The sequence below is a fragment of the Trachinotus anak genome, unplaced genomic scaffold (genome assembly GCF_046630095.1).
Source record: "Trachinotus anak isolate AG129_WGS33_773 ecotype Australia unplaced genomic scaffold, CSIRO_AGI_Tana_v1 ptg000002l, whole genome shotgun sequence".
NCBI lineage: Eukaryota > Metazoa > Chordata > Actinopteri > Carangiformes > Carangidae > Trachinotus > Trachinotus anak.
In genome coordinates this window covers 16,577,762-16,595,246 of record NW_027273853.1, presented here as the reverse complement: position 1 = coordinate 16,595,246, position 17,485 = coordinate 16,577,762, and the positions used below count along the sequence as shown (strand labels likewise).

General features: G+C 39.3%; 1 protein-coding gene across 1 annotated transcript; it reads left to right on the top strand.

Moving 5' to 3' along the window:
* Positions 1-6,103: 6,103 nt before the first annotated feature.
* LOC139635163 (guanine nucleotide-binding protein G(i) subunit alpha-1) lies at positions 6,104-16,101 on the top strand. Its single transcript, XM_071502215.1, has 9 exons — positions 6,104-6,566; positions 9,354-9,396; positions 10,164-10,305; positions 12,518-12,675; positions 12,820-12,948; positions 13,428-13,557; positions 13,680-13,833; positions 14,743-14,935; positions 15,023-16,101. The coding sequence occupies exons 1-8, from the start codon at positions 6,449-6,451 to the stop codon at positions 14,931-14,933; spliced, it is 1,065 nt and encodes a 354-aa protein (XP_071358316.1). The 5' UTR covers positions 6,104-6,448; the 3' UTR covers positions 14,934-14,935; positions 15,023-16,101.
* The last annotated feature ends 1,384 nt before the right edge of the window (positions 16,102-17,485 follow it).

Genomic DNA, 17,485 nt, shown 5'->3' with positions numbered 1-17,485 from the left:
ACTTTTGTGAAATAATAAGACCACATGTGTATCGCATGGTGGCATATTTCATGGTTCTTGTGAATCCAAGTGAAATGTCAAAATATAACTAGAGAACCGTTTTCATGGTGCTTCCTCTGGGCAATGGCTCGAATGGTTTTAAAGCTCAACACTGAATGTATAATTCATGAGGGTCGTACAGTCATGTCTAGTCCTTACAGGCCAATGACATTTGCTTTGCATGGTAACATCATAAAAAGGCTTCCTTCTTGCACAGCCGCTGAATTAGCGTCTGCATATGTGAATGGGCTGGTTAAAGTTCTCTGTTCCATCAAAGGCTTCATCCTTTGTTTCATTGTGTGAGTTGGCATATGTTTTTCCAGTGGAGTCACTCGCAAGCTGACCTACGCTCAAAAGCCCAACACAGACCGTCGTGTATACTGCACATTCATGAAAGTGTTCAGAGTTGAAAGGAGGACAGAAAGAAACCATAAAGGATTCCCTGCTGCAGGGCATATGATGTATAATTTCATACACCACCGTGAGTGATAAAAGCCATCACTCCTTGTGCACACATACACACTGCCCTTTCACGCAAATCACCTCTCCCATCTGTCCTTTTCTTAATATTTACACACATTTCCTCCCATGTAAGGAGTAAACAGTCTCACACCATACCTCTAAGAGTTATGGTGTGAGACTAGTAAAATAAAATACATCTCTTAGTATCTTCACAGTAAGAGGGGCAACCCATTCAGATTTTTGCCGCTCTATGTGCACAGGGAATAAATAAATAAATAAATAAATACAGCATACAATGAAGCTCTCTCCTCTTCACTATATGAAGAAAAGCCCCAAGGCAGCAAGGAAATGAGGTCATCTAGTTGGAGCCCAGAGCAGCTGTTTGAATGGGAGACAGGCCACACACAATAGCAGCCTCACATCTTCTTAAATTTACTGGTGCATTCAGTTATTAATAAAGCCATGGAGTTCATAAGAATTGTAACAGAAAGAGAGCAAAAACCTCACACACACTGTCACACTGCAAGTTTTGTTTTTCTTACAAACTGGATTTATTTTTCTCTGAGCATAATTGTATACTACATCATGTGCTAATTGGCTAATGTTAATGACACTTGGACATTTACTGTAACTCTCCTCAGGGCCTGGAGCAAATCGTGACTTTATAATCTCTTCTGATGATTCATTAAAGACAGACTGTAATTCATTATGGTGTCCAGTTGGGATTTGGGCCACCTGGACTCTGGTCAACTACTGGCACTGATATTACCTCCACATAGATTAGTGTTTGTGCCTTGTGTATTACCATTAGAAATAAGTATATAAGTATCAGTTGTATGTCAGTTTTCTCTTACTTACTTTCCTATAATTGTCTCTTCTAACCATCTGGATGAAAAGATGACACTTTTTGTATAGCACAAGAAGAAATTAAAAACATTATTTTGTATGAAAATACAATAAAAAGTGATAGTCAATGAGAATTCATACAACTTATGATAACATTTTTTATTTGGTTTTAACTCGTACAAATTTAAACTTGTACAGATGTCATTTTCGGGCTACCATCATATTTTGGATTAGGTAACAGAGGTGACACTTGTTTTTATCATTCAGCCGACAGAATATTTTTCATCCAGAGAGTTTGAGCATTTTAGAAATACCTTCAGAACAGCAGCCAGCGTCAAGCAAGTCTCTGGGTTTTTCAAACACTGGTGCAATGGATGCTCAGCTCTGTGACGCTAATACAGAGACACAAACTGTGGCTATAGATAAATAGATTTTCTTTCTAGATTAACAGTTGATAATCAGTAAGTAATATCATTGCCAATGAATGGTGACAATGTTCAGCAGCAATAAAAGATAATAAGATTCAGCAGGCAGCACGATGACAGTCGTGTATTTTTTTCATTCAAAGCCTTTGCTCAACAATTTCTGCTCTCAAGCTTTCTACACTGAAGGAGAATAGATAACAACAAAGATGACCACAGTATAAATACTCATACATTCTGTTAAAGAGATCCAGTTATTTGATGGTACTCTTACATATAGTAGGGGGCTCACAAGTGACAGATAAAAACAAAAATAAAGACTGGTCAAAATAGAAGCAGCCGAGGCCGAGATATCCTGACTTTTTGTCTCAAGTAAAACACTGGATCCTACATGTTCCCGATTAATGACATCCTACTAAATACCCCATTCTTTTAAACCACACACATGTAGTTTGTGATGACAGTTTCCTCTGATAATTTAAAGCCTCAACTTCCATATTTGTAAGTGTGAACATGGTGGAGTGTCCTTTTAAGGTTGTAAGTTTTCATGAACTGAATGATAGAAACTTTCATCTCTTTGAGGATCCACTGCCGCTCCTCACATAGATCTGTTGAAAAACACTGTGGGAATCACTAGTCTGTGACCAGGAATAAATAGAAATGTCAGTCATCACCACCTCACAAACACATAAAAACACAGATGGAAGGTGTTGTCCTTTGCTCAAAGGGAAAATTAAATGTCAGTTTCATGTTTCTTTCTTGTCGTGATTGTTTGCTTCATGACTCTGCTGCCATCTGGAGGACTAACGTTTCCTTTTCTCTCCAACAACTTCTCATACAGTCTCAAGTCTCCCACAGACCTGCAGACGACTCCAATGTTCAGCCTACTGTGTCCATACAGGCAGACAAACGCAGCATGTAAAAGACTGAACATTAAAACTGAAAACTAATGTGAAAACTTAATGGAAATTATTTAACCACGACTGCAGCATTTTACAAACTAAAGTCACTCACAAAGGAATGAAAATGAAAATATCATGGTACACAAGGTATACTTTTGTGACTGAATAAACCATTCACTGAGAGCAAGGTCTAACTCAAGGTTTTTTTTTTCAGCACTTTCAACTGCGTCTCTTCATTTGCTGATGGAGTTTGCGCTCGTGTCACGGAAATGGCTGAGTTGTCATCATGCAACTTAAATATGAGATTACTTGATATGTGGTTGAGGGCTGGTCAAACTGAACTGTTTGTGAATGTCCTTCTTAATCCTCCTCTGGCCAATCAGCTCACTCCTGGTTGATGACTCTTACACCTTCACAGCTGATGCTATGAGCAGTTTCTGGTGTTTTTGCCGTGAAAGTCATATCAGCCAGTGTACTGTACTCCAGTCCTGCAATTATTTATTAAGACCATTGATCTTTTGAATGTAGAGTCCAATGTGATGCTTGAGGCTCCCAGAATGAGCAGTACCAAAAGAAAGACTGAATAATATAGAGTAGTAAACACACATACACACACACACACACACACACACACACACACACACACACACGTATTAATAGGTCCCTCTTGGAGGCCACGATCTCTGTGGAACATAATGAATATCAGAGTGCTGACAAGCTGCACTGCCATTTCCCCATTCAACTCACACTCCTGAGGCTCCATCACTTGAAAGAGTCATTTCCTGTTGCTTCGGGTGCTGTGGCATGGTTGTGTCATGGCAACAATACCCCCACCCCAACCCCCACCCCCACCCTCACCCTCCCAGTCTGAAAAAAACACGTATACATGCTCCTTTCAAATCCTGACGAGTGCACTTTACTGTTTTGCTCTAGAGATTTTGAGAAAAGGGTTTTGAACTGTTGGTCTCCTGATGACCTCTTTTTCTCATGTGTTGTGCATAGAAAAATAGAAAAAATCTTTCCATGTTCACTTAGAGCAAATTGGAAAAAAAATTATGACACTAGTTTGCATTTTGCAGGGGCCGTCTGCAATGGAAATTGTATGCAAAGAGAGGATATGAATTTTGACCACAGCTCAAGCCTTTCCCATGCCATTTATACATAATACCATTTAGAATATGATGGTTCACTTGAGGTCAAACTAATTCCTATCATTACGTACAGCACTGCTCTGCAACATGAAAGGAGATTTGGATTTTTTTTTTCACTGTATTTGCACCGCATGTTTGTATTTTGAAGCATAATCATACAATCATGTGAAAGTAATGATATGACCCATCATGCATTGCTCACTTCAAATTATTTGAAAACAACATACTCATGTTCTGTTCATTTCAGCTTTACGAGATTTGACAGAGCTAATAAGGTTGAATCACACAATCATCCGCCGGTCATTTGAATTCCTGGATGTGGTCATGGAGAGAGATTGACCACAGGGTGTAACCCTCATTTGTGAGCCTCAGTTTATCTTTCCATCACCTGACAGAGAAGCTCAACACTAAAGGACATGCAGGCCTTCGCCATCAGATCAACTGGTCTTTGTACCCAGTGTTATTTGAATCTCTTCATCAGAGTTAATTCTGACACGCATGCTTCAGTTCAGTGCTGTTTCTTTTGTATTGTTGTTTGTTCTGGCCCCCGTCTTTTTCCTGTGCAACGTTTTCTGTGAAATTTGTGTTGATTGTGAAGCACTTTTTAACTACGAATTATCTTCAACAAGTACGTCCCCACCTTTATATTTTATAAGAAGAGGTTCTATCAAGAGTAGAATGCATCCATACATTTTCCTTATTTCATGTTTTTGTCCAATTTTTGTCTGTTGTTATACCCCAATCCTGAAGAGATTATATATAATTTCATCCGCATTTAAAACAAAGACATCTTTTTACATTGTGTATTTGAACTTGAATAATAACATGGCAACTGAGAATTTAAACAAATTCAATTCTCAAATAACGAAACCTTTCAGAACTGAAAGCGTCACTGTTTTAGCAGTCTATATGAGCTGCTCATGCAAACATGCAAACATGTTGCTGAGTATGGCAGCTCCTGACAGAGGCTTGCGATGCAAATCAGCAGTGACAGCACAGATGAAGAATATACTAGGCTGGTCTCTCTCTCTCTCTCTCCCACTCGTGTTGCATTACACAAAACAATCATGCTACAATCTAATTGCAGCTGATTTGCCTGAATCATCTCCTGAATGTCTGCACCTCAGAATGCTTTACGATGTGCTGGGAAAACACTGTGCAGTGTAAGTTTAAACTGTAAATATCAGACATTAAATTTTGAACTGGTCTATAAATGACAGTAATCTATGGAAACCCAGATTAAAAGTTAGGCAGGGTAAAAATGACAATGCTTGTGATCAATCAAAATTATGAGTCAAAAATCCTAACCACCTAAATCAAAATGAACAGTTCAGTCACTTTATTTGCCAGTTAAATCAAAACTATAAGATGGTAAATCAAAATGATCATAAATCAAAATGAATATTTCTACTTATCAATTCAAATGTTTGAATTTACCTCAACCTTAATAATTGATATAGATAATGCAGAAAGTAAAAATGATGAGACATGCCTTCTAAATCAAAATTCTGACTAACTAAATCAAAATTAGTCAGTCAAAATAATAAATAAAGTCTAAATTTTCACTCTTTAATAATTTTAATCTTATTTTTATGAAGCATAGCTTTTTATGTAAAGTAAACAATAAATAGGCTACCCCTGCAGCACACAGACATTGGATTACAAGGACCACGCAAGGCCATATATTTCTAGGCTGTTTGAATTTATACACACAGCATGTTTAAGAGCTACCCACAGATTATCAATGATCAGGTCAGCCCACTCTGAGAGCTGTTTCCACGGCCCCAGGTTGTCTTTCTTGAAGCAGTTTATGGTGAATTTGGAGGATCATGCTTTGGATCATTGTGCTGTCGTAGACTCAGTCAGTTGCTCAGAGGAGCCACTGGTTGTTGAGTGTTACCATTAAGTTTGAAGATTCAGTGAATTTATCAGCTCTGGAAATATCCTCATCTGAATCATTTGATTAATCCTAATTCTTCACCTGCCTTAAAAGTCCGAACCAATCAATTCTTAGTGTTTTTACAAATGGTAAGGTGCCCAAACATTCTCTATTGGCATTTTTTTTTTGTTTGTTTGTTTATTCTTTTAGCTGTTTTTAAGTTAATTACATAGAAAATAATAGTGCAAAAAATTATTTTCTGCAGGGATTGAATTTACCTCATTTCACGTCAAAAATCAACCAAATATGTGATTTGACTCAAGCAAGGTGATTAAAATTTTGAAAGAAGCTTGTTGCTCCCCCGAGCATGCGCAGTTCACGGGTATGTTAGAAGAAGAACAGGAAGCGAATATTTTTAAGACTCGGAGTGGATGTCTGCTCCTCCCTGCTCATTTTACTCCGTGAATGATTAGGACACAAATAGGAGAGCCAGACGCCCTGAGAGCCGCGCTTTGTGGTAAACTAACATCTGAGACGCCTTGGGTCTGAGATTGGGAGCTTGTGTGCGGGGCAAGGGCGTGTTTGAATCGAAGTGTTGGGAGAGACAGACTGCCTCCTTCTTCTCCTCCTCCTCCGCCTCTTCACTGGACGCTAGCTCGGTAGCCTTTGCATGTAGCTGCACTCCTAGTTAAAGTTGCGTTGTAGTCTTTGTCCTTTTTATTTATTCGGAGGTCAGGGCAGAAGAAGATGGGATGTACTCTGAGCACGGACGACAAGGCGGCGCAGGAGCGGAGCAAGATGATCGACAGGAACCTGCGGGACGACGGGGAGAAGGCGGCCCGGGAGGTCAAGCTGCTGCTGCTCGGTGAGAGAAACACGGAGGGACAGGGTCTCGGTCTGTTTGCTTAAGATGGACCCTCCTCCGGTCCGCCGCCTGCTGCTACGTTTTACTCAACTTGCAGCATGTTTGTGTTTTAGCTAAATTAAAGTTGTATCGTGAAATAACTTTGCGGTTACAAGCAGCAGAGTTGGACGTTTCACGCCTGTATATGGCAGAGGCGTAGTTAGCTTAAAAAAAAAAAAAAAAAAAAAAAAAGTTGGAGCCGCTGGAGTTGTGTCTTTCCTCCCCAGCAAATTAAAATCAGCTCAGACAATAAACTAGTTAACAGTTCACTGTGAGATTAGTTTAATCCCACAGCAACCGGTCGTTAAACCACTGAGCTAATTTAGCTAAGCAATTAGCTGCTTAGCTACGTTAGCGCCCCGACGCTAGCTCGGATTAGTTAGCTAGCAGAAAGCTTAAACTTGTGTATGAAATTTTATCCATCAGCAAGTCCGCACCGGGTGTACTGCCGTCGTTAGTGTGCCAGACTGGCTTCATTATAATAATTTTAATTAAAGCAGTCAACCATCTTCCTGCTTCGCACGTAAATCAAACACTACCCGTACTTTAGGCCGGTTCGCCCTCTCAGAAACAGGCGACCAGTCTGCCACAGTGGACGAAACTAGCTAATGTTTTTAAAACAGATTTTGAATAAATGTCTATCCTCACTACGCAAAAGGTGTATTTTATACTATCCCTTAATGCATTTAATGTAGTTGTGGGACCAAAGCCAGACATGCTGCTCAACTAGTCTGAATGTTTGTTAACTTCGGACCTGGAACAAAGACTTTAAAATGTGTCCTATCTGCAGTTTCTCAAGAGTCATACACAATACTTTTTAATCATCACCCTTATGTATAATGTAATGATATCTTGTGTTTGTGGTTAATGGTGATTTTATACTCTAGACAACAAAGACAACATTGAACATTGTATGAGGATAAAACAATAAGTAAAATTCCAGATTGACATCCGTGTATCAGTAATGCACCTCACAGATTTATAGAAAACTGTTTCAAGGAAAGGTGCCACGCCTCCTCTCAGTTCTTCATGTTACTGGCAGCTGATAACCACTGCTGCCTGGTAAAGTCAGGGAAAGAGGGCCAGGAGGTTGCATAGCAACCCTCTCAGCCCGGCTGACAGCAATATCTGTGGCAACTATACACATAACACAGACAGATAGTGCACGCTAACTGGACATCTGCATGCCTCATGTAGTCTACAAACTGTTCAGAATATGCAGCAGTGTTGTGCATCTTTTAGTTAATCCCTTCTCTGGCAGGTCTGTATGTCTGTGGCACCGCTTACTTTCAGAAATGTCACTTGACCACAGTCACAGACAACATACAATGCCCAGCTGCAGTAGCCAGTGCTTGTATGCATGTGCGTCATTTGAGATGGGACTGATTTGAATTTTCATGGTTGTGGGGGTTTTTTTTTGTTTTGTTTTGTTTTTTTTTTCCTGTCATGATTCCCACAAGCACCTGCATGAGGCATGTGGGATTGGCTTGTGGATTTATCATCTGATGGGGCTATTACCATATATCTTTGAACACTTGGGCGTGTTTCACATCCACATTTTATGCTCTGTGCTTCAGAGTGAGAAATTCAGCTTTACCCTGCATGTGTATTGCAGTTTGCTGCTCTGTCAGCCATCCCACTTGGGCTGTTTGCATTAATGCAGTAATCTGTAAATGACATGCTCTTGAGCCAAGTGTTTTGAGTGGGAGGACTGCCTCAGATGTAGACTGTGTATTGCACAAATGCAAATCATAAAGATTGATCTTTGTTTTTGTGTCGTGGACTTTTCATAATACAGTCTTAGAGAAAATGGCACACAAGATGCTGGCATAGTATTTATTGTTATGTTGTGATATATTGTTTGAATATATCTGCATCTCATAGCCTGAGAAGAATGTGCATTCCCTGGTACAGCCAGTGTAGCCCCATCAAACATCATGACTCAGTGAAAAACTTGAACGATTTTACTTTTTCCACTTTTTTTTGCCATAATTGCCAGCCATTAAGCCCTTCAATTTCAGCAGCTCAGTGAGGCGTGAGTGTGTGTTTGGGAATACATTTTAAGTGTGTTGTGATGTTTGCGGAAATATTAGCTCTGTGTCTGTGGTGTGTGGCTGTTTATCATATGGTACGATGAACTGAAGAACAGTTCACCTCACCAGGGAACTGTGAGTCCCTGCAGAGGTAAGGTAATTAAATGTTATGTGCTCAGCTGAAAACACCGCGGGATCTCAGAGGGAGCTGCAGGAGAACTGTATTAGAGACTGTGCACCAAACAGATGTCAGAATTACACCTTTATACGTTTCTTATATTTCATAACTTTTACCTTTTTAAGGCTGCAATGCCATCATACTGCCTCACAGTGTGTTGTATATTGATGGGACATAAATCAAATATGTCCATATGAGATGCATCTGACAGCTCTTGGTCCATCCAGTCAGTCTGATGCAGCATGCGTTTTTAACCCAGGGAAGTTTAAGCTTTGTATAAGCTCATTGGCAAGAGGATCCACTTGATTAATCCAATTGCACTGTGACCTGGCCAAACCAGGACTTAGACACCTCTTCACTGCATTACCTTGAAGTTTCATGACAGAGGTAATGATTTATACAATAAAAACAATGTTTAAAAAATATGTATGCAGTGTGTTTATATCACTATGTCTGTAATTTAGACTTAGTAAATAATGGACATCATGCCAGTGTATCAACTATAATTACATTTTTGTCCCATCTGCTCTGTTTTAGGTGCTGGAGAGTCTGGAAAAAGTACAATTGTTAAACAGATGAAGTAAGTGGATGAGCAACATCGCATTTCACAACACATCGAGCACAACTGCAACACTTCAAGTACTATTTGTTCAGAGAATCATAGAATATAGCAGTGTTTCAGTCCCACTGACTCACCTCAGAGTGGAGAGAAAGCTAATGACATCTGACTGTGTATGCACCTGATACACCTATTAGTAATCAGCAGGTGAGACAACCCTTACGCATTTATTCACTGTGACAGAAATTATTCCTTTATTCACTCATTCACTTATCCTTATATTAATGAACACTGTATTTTGCTGTAGTGTGTGTGAGTGAGCAGTGAATTGAGGTTTCAGACACATTATTAACTCAACATTTTTGGCATGTATGTATAAAATCATACATTGATTTCATTCTTAGAAATGACACACTCAGATAAAATCATAGAAAATATATGTAGTTACCTAGGTAGCAGAGAGGGAGTATTTGACAGCCATAATTCCTTCCATATTAAGTCAACAAGATTCAATTTTAGATGAAAAAAATGAATGTGTATAGAATATCAGTTTTACACAAGTTCTTCAAATATGAATATACCGGCAGTTGAATTATCTTAGTAAACGGTCAGATTTCATGACAAACCAGAACAAAAGGTCTAAATCCAGATTCAGAAAACAGATTTTAAACACAATCCACAGTCTGCCACTCTCAGCCAATAACTTCCTGTTGATCATAATGATCTATTTCATGAACATAACCATGCTATTTGGAGACTACTGCTAATGTCATGTCTTTGTGTTCTAGGATCATTCATGAAGCCGGCTACTCAGAGGAGGAATGTAAGCAGTACAAGGCCGTTGTCTACAGCAACACCATCCAGTCCATTATTGCCATCATCAGAGCTATGGGACGTCTCAAGATTGACTTTGCTGATTCAGCCAGAGCAGTGAGTGAAGGAAAAACAAAGCTGGCATTTATGCTGTTCTTGTGATATCACAGGTTGTATTTCTGTGCTAATGTATAGCTCAGTGCTGTAAGGGCAACAACTACTTAGTCATATGTCATCCAGCCCTACTGAGCTTCTCTCTGCCTTCTCTGCAGCAGGTCAGATAGAGCTGGGAGGGGTTCAGTATCACATTCAAAACACTTCATCAAAGCTTACTTAAGGTTACTGACAGGATGAAAGCTATCCACGGGTTCACTTCTCCTGTGCTGCTGCCCAAGGCATTTACTAGTACATTGTTTGTACGTGTGCAAAAGAACAACAGAGTGAGTTTACAGTAATAATCAACAATATTTGTTTTCCTTGTTTTTGGCTGGACTGGTCATGGTCCAATGTTAAATCCCAGAATGTCCACGAATGATAGAATTGAGTTTGTTACACCATCAGCCGAGTGAGTGAGTGCTCTTTGAAAATGATATGGCGCAAACAGTTTCTATTGCGTCATTAGGGGGAGTTTACAGTGAATCCACAGCAGTTGTTGTTTTCAGACCCCTTTTAGTCACTCTTTTTTATAAAAAAAAAACACCAAGTAAGAAATCTACTGACTTTGTTTCGGTTGTTTTGAGACCCCTCTCACTCTGCCCTGTGAGCGAGGGGGGTCTCTGTGTCCACTCTGGCCAGTGAGTGACAGAGGTGGGGGAGCAGTTTCAGATGGAGGCTGTTCACTGTGAGAGACAAAATAAGAAAAATATTCTGTTGCTTCATACTTCCAAGTAAATACAGCTGAAAACACAGCAACATTGTGGTTACAAACTCGGGTTTTTATCAGTGCAGAGTAGCAGCCTGGAAATGGTTCATGCTGGTTAACATGTAGTCTTAATGGGCTGCGTTTCAGAAGCTATTTCATACAAGTTCTGTTGTCTGACAACAGAAACAGAGAAACATATAAATGAGAACAGCTTTATTGCAAATTCGGCTGAATTAAAATGCTTTATAATTGAGCATAGAGAGTTGGACAGAAGCAAACAGATAAAACCAGCTGACACAGCCAGAATGCAAATACGATGCAGTGATGTCATGAATATTATAATTGCTGTATTACGTCATCTAGCAACATTTTTCCAGCAGGCTTTAGCTACTTTCCATTGAAAGTAGATGTTAACAGTGGTTCCACAAGTGTTTTAAACTATGTCCTTAGTTTTGCACATTGACAATACACAGTCCAGCTATATACAAGGTTTTTTACCTGGTCTTGTTTGGAGTCTTTGTGCATATTGGTTTGGTGTTTTGCATAAGTATATTGTATTATTACTATGGACTCCAAATGAATACAGTGCAGATTGCTGAGTATTTTATCCTTTATTCTAAACAGACTCCTGTTTCATTTTTCAAATCTGCTTTTTCCTGGAATAACAAGAGGCTTAGTCATTGCCTCAGCGTGACTGCCCTGGCTCTGTCATCGTGACCAATTTTACACCCAGAGCTTTTCTTTGCCGATTTTCTGCTCTCACAGATATCAGTTTTTGGCCACTGACCTGCTTAAGACACTGTGCAGCTTTTGAAATCCAATTTTATGCAAAGTGGCATGGATAAAGTAACCACAACAGACACACTAATTTGTCATTTTTAATTCATCTCTTAATTTGCTCTCAGGCAGGGCTGTTTGTGAGTGACAGAAATCTTTTAGTGTGATTTAATGAGAAATGATTATCCATGATTATGACCAAATTCAGTCTTTTAGGATTTTACTCACACCAACTGTTATGTAATTTTGCTGTGATACAATAAATGTTGCTTTTGGCAATAAACGTGCTGTATGGGGGAATGATATGCAATTATATTATATTTCCATTATTTTTGAGAGATTCTGCAATTGTGAATTTTTGAATTTTATTTTTACTGACAAATCTCTGTAACACCACAATGCTTTATTTATAATGGTATGTTGTGACAAATTTGAAATTTATCAAGAAATTGCAGCTCTTGCGATTTGGATATTGCACTTTATCATATTGCGATTTCCATAATATTTTGATTCAGATTAATTGTTCAGCCTGATGCACTGTAAGCATTCTTTATCTTCAGAGTTTCAACAAAACGCAGAATTAACAGTTGGTAAATTAAAGTACATATACTCTTCTTGCTGGCATAAAAATTGACAAAAGTGAAGAAGTTGTGGATTATGATTTAAACTGGAGAGGCTTTGTCTCGTCAGGATGATGCACGGCAGCTGTTCGTCCTGGCAGGTTCAGCAGAGGAGGGCTTCATGACAGGCGAGCTCGCCGGGGTCATCCAGCGGCTGTGGAAAGACGGAGGAGTTCAGGCCTGCTTCAGCCGCTCCCGAGAGTACCAGCTCAATGACTCCGCCGCATAGTGAGTAGGACACATACATGGGAACTAATGAGGGACTGGACCTACAGAAGAACTCTTATTCTTTGGTCTTAATATGCAAATCTCATTTTTTTTTTCTGTATGTGGTGTGAATCTTTGTGTCTCTTTATGTTTTTCTTTACAAAGCTACCTAAATGACTTGGACAGGATATCCCACGGTGCTTACGTACCCACCCAACAGGATGTGTTGAGGACCAGAGTCAAAACTACTGGTATTGTGGAAACACACTTCACTTTCAAGGACCTGCACTTCAAGTGAGTACAACCACCATAGTTGAATTGCTGTTGTTCAGTGGTTCAAATATGTTTCATCACCTGACAAGAGGACAGTTGACCCACAACAAACCTTGATGATAGAAGAGAAATGCAAAAGTGCCTATTTTGCAATTTGTTGAATTTAAACCTAGTGCCAAAAGGGAGCCTCATAACATTAATGAGCCAATCTGCAAACTTAGTCTGATGCCAGCACACATCTTTTCTTGTAAAAGGTCTGGTGGAATCAGTAACGCTGCTTATTACCCAGTTGGGAAATTTCCACATTGTGGCATCCCTAGTTCCCACTGCCTGAGTCATATTTCCCACAATTCACCTGAGGAGACAATATCGTTACAGGGAAATATGGAATAAATATCAATGACTGACAGGAGTGTTGTGGTTGACATATACGTTTAAGTGTGAAAATGTGGTGTTTGTGTGCTACAGTTTAACAGCGTGTTTCTGCGATGTCGCTGCAGAATGTTTGATGTAGGTGGACAGAGATCAGAGAGAAAGAAGTGGATCCATTGTTTTGAGGGAGTCACTGCCATCATCTTCTGTGTGGCTTTGAGTGACTATGACCTGGTGCTGGCTGAGGACGAGGAGATGGTAATACCTGTTGGACCTTAGCACACCCTGAGATTCATCTCTCTGTTATACTATAGCTTTTTAAATTCAGTTTGTGCAGTTTCTCTGCTTGGTAACCACTGTGCGTCTCACCACTCATTCAGAATCGAATGCACGAGAGCATGAAGCTGTTCGACTCCATCTGCAACAACAAGTGGTTCACAGACACTTCCATCATCCTCTTCCTTAACAAGAAAGACCTGTTTGAGGAGAAGATCAAAAAGAGCCCTCTCACAATCTGCTACCCAGAATATGCAGGTGAGAGAGAAAGAAACACACCCACTTGTATGCAGTTCAGATGTGTTATACATAAAAATACTCTGCTTTGTATGTTGCATATAAAACACTAAGTCCTGCCAAGTATATATATGGAGTTTTGAAGTGACAGTGAAGAGCTTATCAGTAAGGCTGTCTTCAGTCGTACAATGTCATCTCTAACAATGGTCAAACCAGGTAATTTAACTCATGTTTAAGAGGCTCTAAAGGTCTTTAATCTCCCAATGGGTGTGACCAGGGATGGCTTAACAGTGAATAAGTTAAAAAGCATCATGTAGTCAAAGTAATGTTTCTACAAACAAACTTGTGCCATAAAAATAATTTGAATTGTATAAACAAATAAAAAATGTACACATAAGGGTTTAAAAATACTTTTTAGTATTCACTGCTGTTTGGTTTTAAGACTCAGGTCTGCAGATCCAGGACATATTTGCTCACATTTGTTCGTTCATTTTTCTAACTCTGTCTGTCTGCCTCTCGTGGCCACTCAAAGGTGTGGCAGCCTCTACAGCTGACACAAAGATCTTTCTTCATTGTCCTCTGCTCTGCTCCTGTGTGGGCTGCTTCATGTTTAAACAATATGTCCTTGTCAGGTTCACACGTCCAGAGTCCAAACATATGAGAGATTGTTAGTTTTAATGAAGTGAAAGCCATAAATTCAGCCTTTACAAAGTATATAATATTTAGTTTTTGGTGATAGTTTTGGAAATGTGTAAATTCAGTTACATTTTTATCAAGAAATGTTTTGTCGAATCTATTAACGTACACAATGGGGGGCAGAATATTAGAAGCATCACACAATACAATGCTATGCAGTATAACACCTGTTGTACTGCATAGCTGATGTTGTTTTCCTCTCCTAATTGTGTTGCCTCTGTCCCCCTCCTTTAGGCTCTAACACTTATGAGGAGGCAGCGGCCTACATTCAGTGCCAGTTTGAGGACCTGAACAAGAGAAAGGACACCAAGGAGATCTACACCCACTTCACCTGTGCCACAGACACCAAGAACGTGCAGTTTGTGTTCGATGCCGTCACTGACGTCATCATCAAGAACAACCTGAAGGACTGCGGCCTTTTCTAAAGGTAATGTCTGCTGCTTCAGGGACAAGCTGGATGAAGTGTGGTCTGTCACATTTTTCTCCTCTAATCCTGATGTGTTATTCTGTTCAGGCACCCTGGTGGCCGACTTACCAAGTGACTTCATTCAAGGGGAGTCTGACTGGAGGGATCTTCATGGACCCTGCTGAGAATGTCACTTTTAACCATTTATTAACTTATGTTCATCTCTAAAAGTTTTAAAGACGGTGTGTAGAAAAAACGTTTTGTGTAAAATATTTGTACAACTGTCTATGCCCGGTGATTTTTCACAGTTTTTAAAATGTGCTTGTTTTACCTTATCATTATTTTTAATTTTTATATAAAAAGGGGGGCCTTTACATTTTTTTGTCCATGAATGAACACTTTTTGTCTTTTATTTGTAGGTGCTTGTGCCTTGCATGCCTTAGTTGCAGTGTTTTCTTTTTGTTGACTTAGATGTTAGGTTTATGTCGAAGTTACCATTCAGCTCTTCCCAAGCCCCCTGTAGTCCATATTATCTTATTTTTTTCTGATCATTTAATTGTCACATCATATTTGCCTCCTTGTACAAATCAAAAAAGACCAAGTAACTCAGTCGACCAATTCACTCTGACTCTGACATACTGTGAGAAACGTGTGGAAACCTTTCCGGATGTGTTGTTTGCATGTGTGCTGTGAGTGGGAGCTTTGTTTTGATTGAGGCCAAAAGCCCGTGTGATTGGGAGTGATTGTGTGTCAGTGTGTGCACAATATAAAACAAAGGGACTTTATTCCTCTACTTGTCATCCTCTTTCAAAGTCTTATTTTTCTAAGTGACCAAAAAGAAGCTACTCTCCAATTAATGAGCGCACGTTGTTGGTGCGCTGCTACAAACTGAAACATTCCTGATTTGAATCATGAAGTAAAGAGAAGCTTTGAAAAGAGGATGCCAATGGCGGCCTTGTAGCAGACAGTAGGACCTTATGTAGATCTGTGTTCAGTGCATAGACAGACAGGTGGCTGGGTTCAAGTGCACTGTTATTGATTCTGATCTGTAATGGTTTCAAGTTACATATCCCCCCCAAGACCCCCACCCTCTGTTTCCATTGGATGGGGACATTAGTGGACTAATATCCATGATTTTGCTAATAAAAGAGCTGCTATGGTGAAACCATGGCAACTTTTGAAACACATTTTTCTCCTGTCTGATTTTGTGTGTGAATATTTCTTGTTTGACAGAACAAAAATTCACTGTCTCATTCAGATCTAGGAAATTTTACGATGATGTCATCTGATAAAATGAATAGAGAAAATAGATGGCGGTTGTTGTAAATCACTTGAGAGAACTGTAGTGTGTTTCATATGTGAATTATATTCTACAAAATAATTTATTTTTATTTTTTTTGGTGAGCAGTGAAAAGCCTGGGTCTGAGAGATCAACATATATTTGCATTATATGAACCTCATTGTTGGGGGCATGTTTGGAAGTAAATATAAGCAATAGAATCTTATAGGCTCCATTTAGACATGTTCACAGACATTTATAAACTACTTTGTTCTAACTAATAATTTTTCTACTTCTTTTGACAAAAGTTCAATAAACTACTTACATTTTTAGACGAAGTTACTAATCACAGCTAAATCCATCATCTATAAACATGCAAACATGTTTTCTTCTTACTGCATAACTGCTTCACTGAAAAGTGCATGTGTCAGAATTTGTCCTTCAAGAGTAAAATTTCCACATCACATTTTTGTATGTAGGTGTATTTTGGACCATGATTAGCTTCAAAACCTGCTCATAAAAACACATCTTAATGTGAAATTGAAGGCGAGCACAGAGGAACGTTCCACCTTCAGCGGATAAAAACATCCTTCTACAATCAAACTGCACATACATAATTCTGCACAGGGAATGTCAAACATTTAAGTGAAGAAACAATAACCAAAGGGTATTTTTGAGTGGATGGGGAATATTTATTCTAAAACTAAGTGAAAAGCAGAGCTGGGGTGATATTTAGTGGGAGGGTTTAGTGGAAGCCTCTGGTACTGTTCAACAGTGAACAGTTCCATCTAGTGGAAACATTGAGTAACTAATGACCAAGACTGATGGCTGCTTGATGGTCGTAAAGGAGACAACTGAGAAAAATCTAATCGCCAGTTTTAATATAATTAACATAGATTTTTTCCTGACAAAGATGTATTGGCCTTTTATATAAAATCTCCATTGGAAACGCCCCAAGATTAGGGCTAATTAATCCTGAACTAGACTGAGAAAGTTATTTTCTACCAAGCTGTGGTGATTTAAAGCAAGCACTGTGGCCCAGAGTCCTTTCCAGTATTCATGAGCAGATCAACCGTTAAATTAATTAGTTGAGAGATAGCGATAGGATTATCAGAACAACTGTCATATTCCAGTCTTTTCCCCCCCCATTTTTATGGATTTGATAAACACCAAAATGATGGCAATGAACATCCTACAAATGGGTCACAGCAGTGCCAAGGCTGACTCCTGTCTTGCAGACTTAGCTAAGCCATCACTGCTCAAGCACAATGATTAGGCATTAGCTGAGAGGA

Bases quoted from the DNA above. Each gene is read 5' to 3' on its own strand.
- LOC139635163 (XM_071502215.1), top strand. From the start codon at position 6,449: ATGGGATGTACTCTGAGCACGGACGACAAGGCGGCGCAGGAGCGGAGC. The intron at 9,397-10,163 runs GTAAGTGGATGA...TTTGTGTTCTAG, and splicing joins ACAATTGTTAAACAGATGAA to GATCATTCATGAAGCCGGCT. The intron at 12,676-12,819 runs GTGAGTAGGACA...TTCTTTACAAAG, and splicing joins CTCAATGACTCCGCCGCATA to CTACCTAAATGACTTGGACA.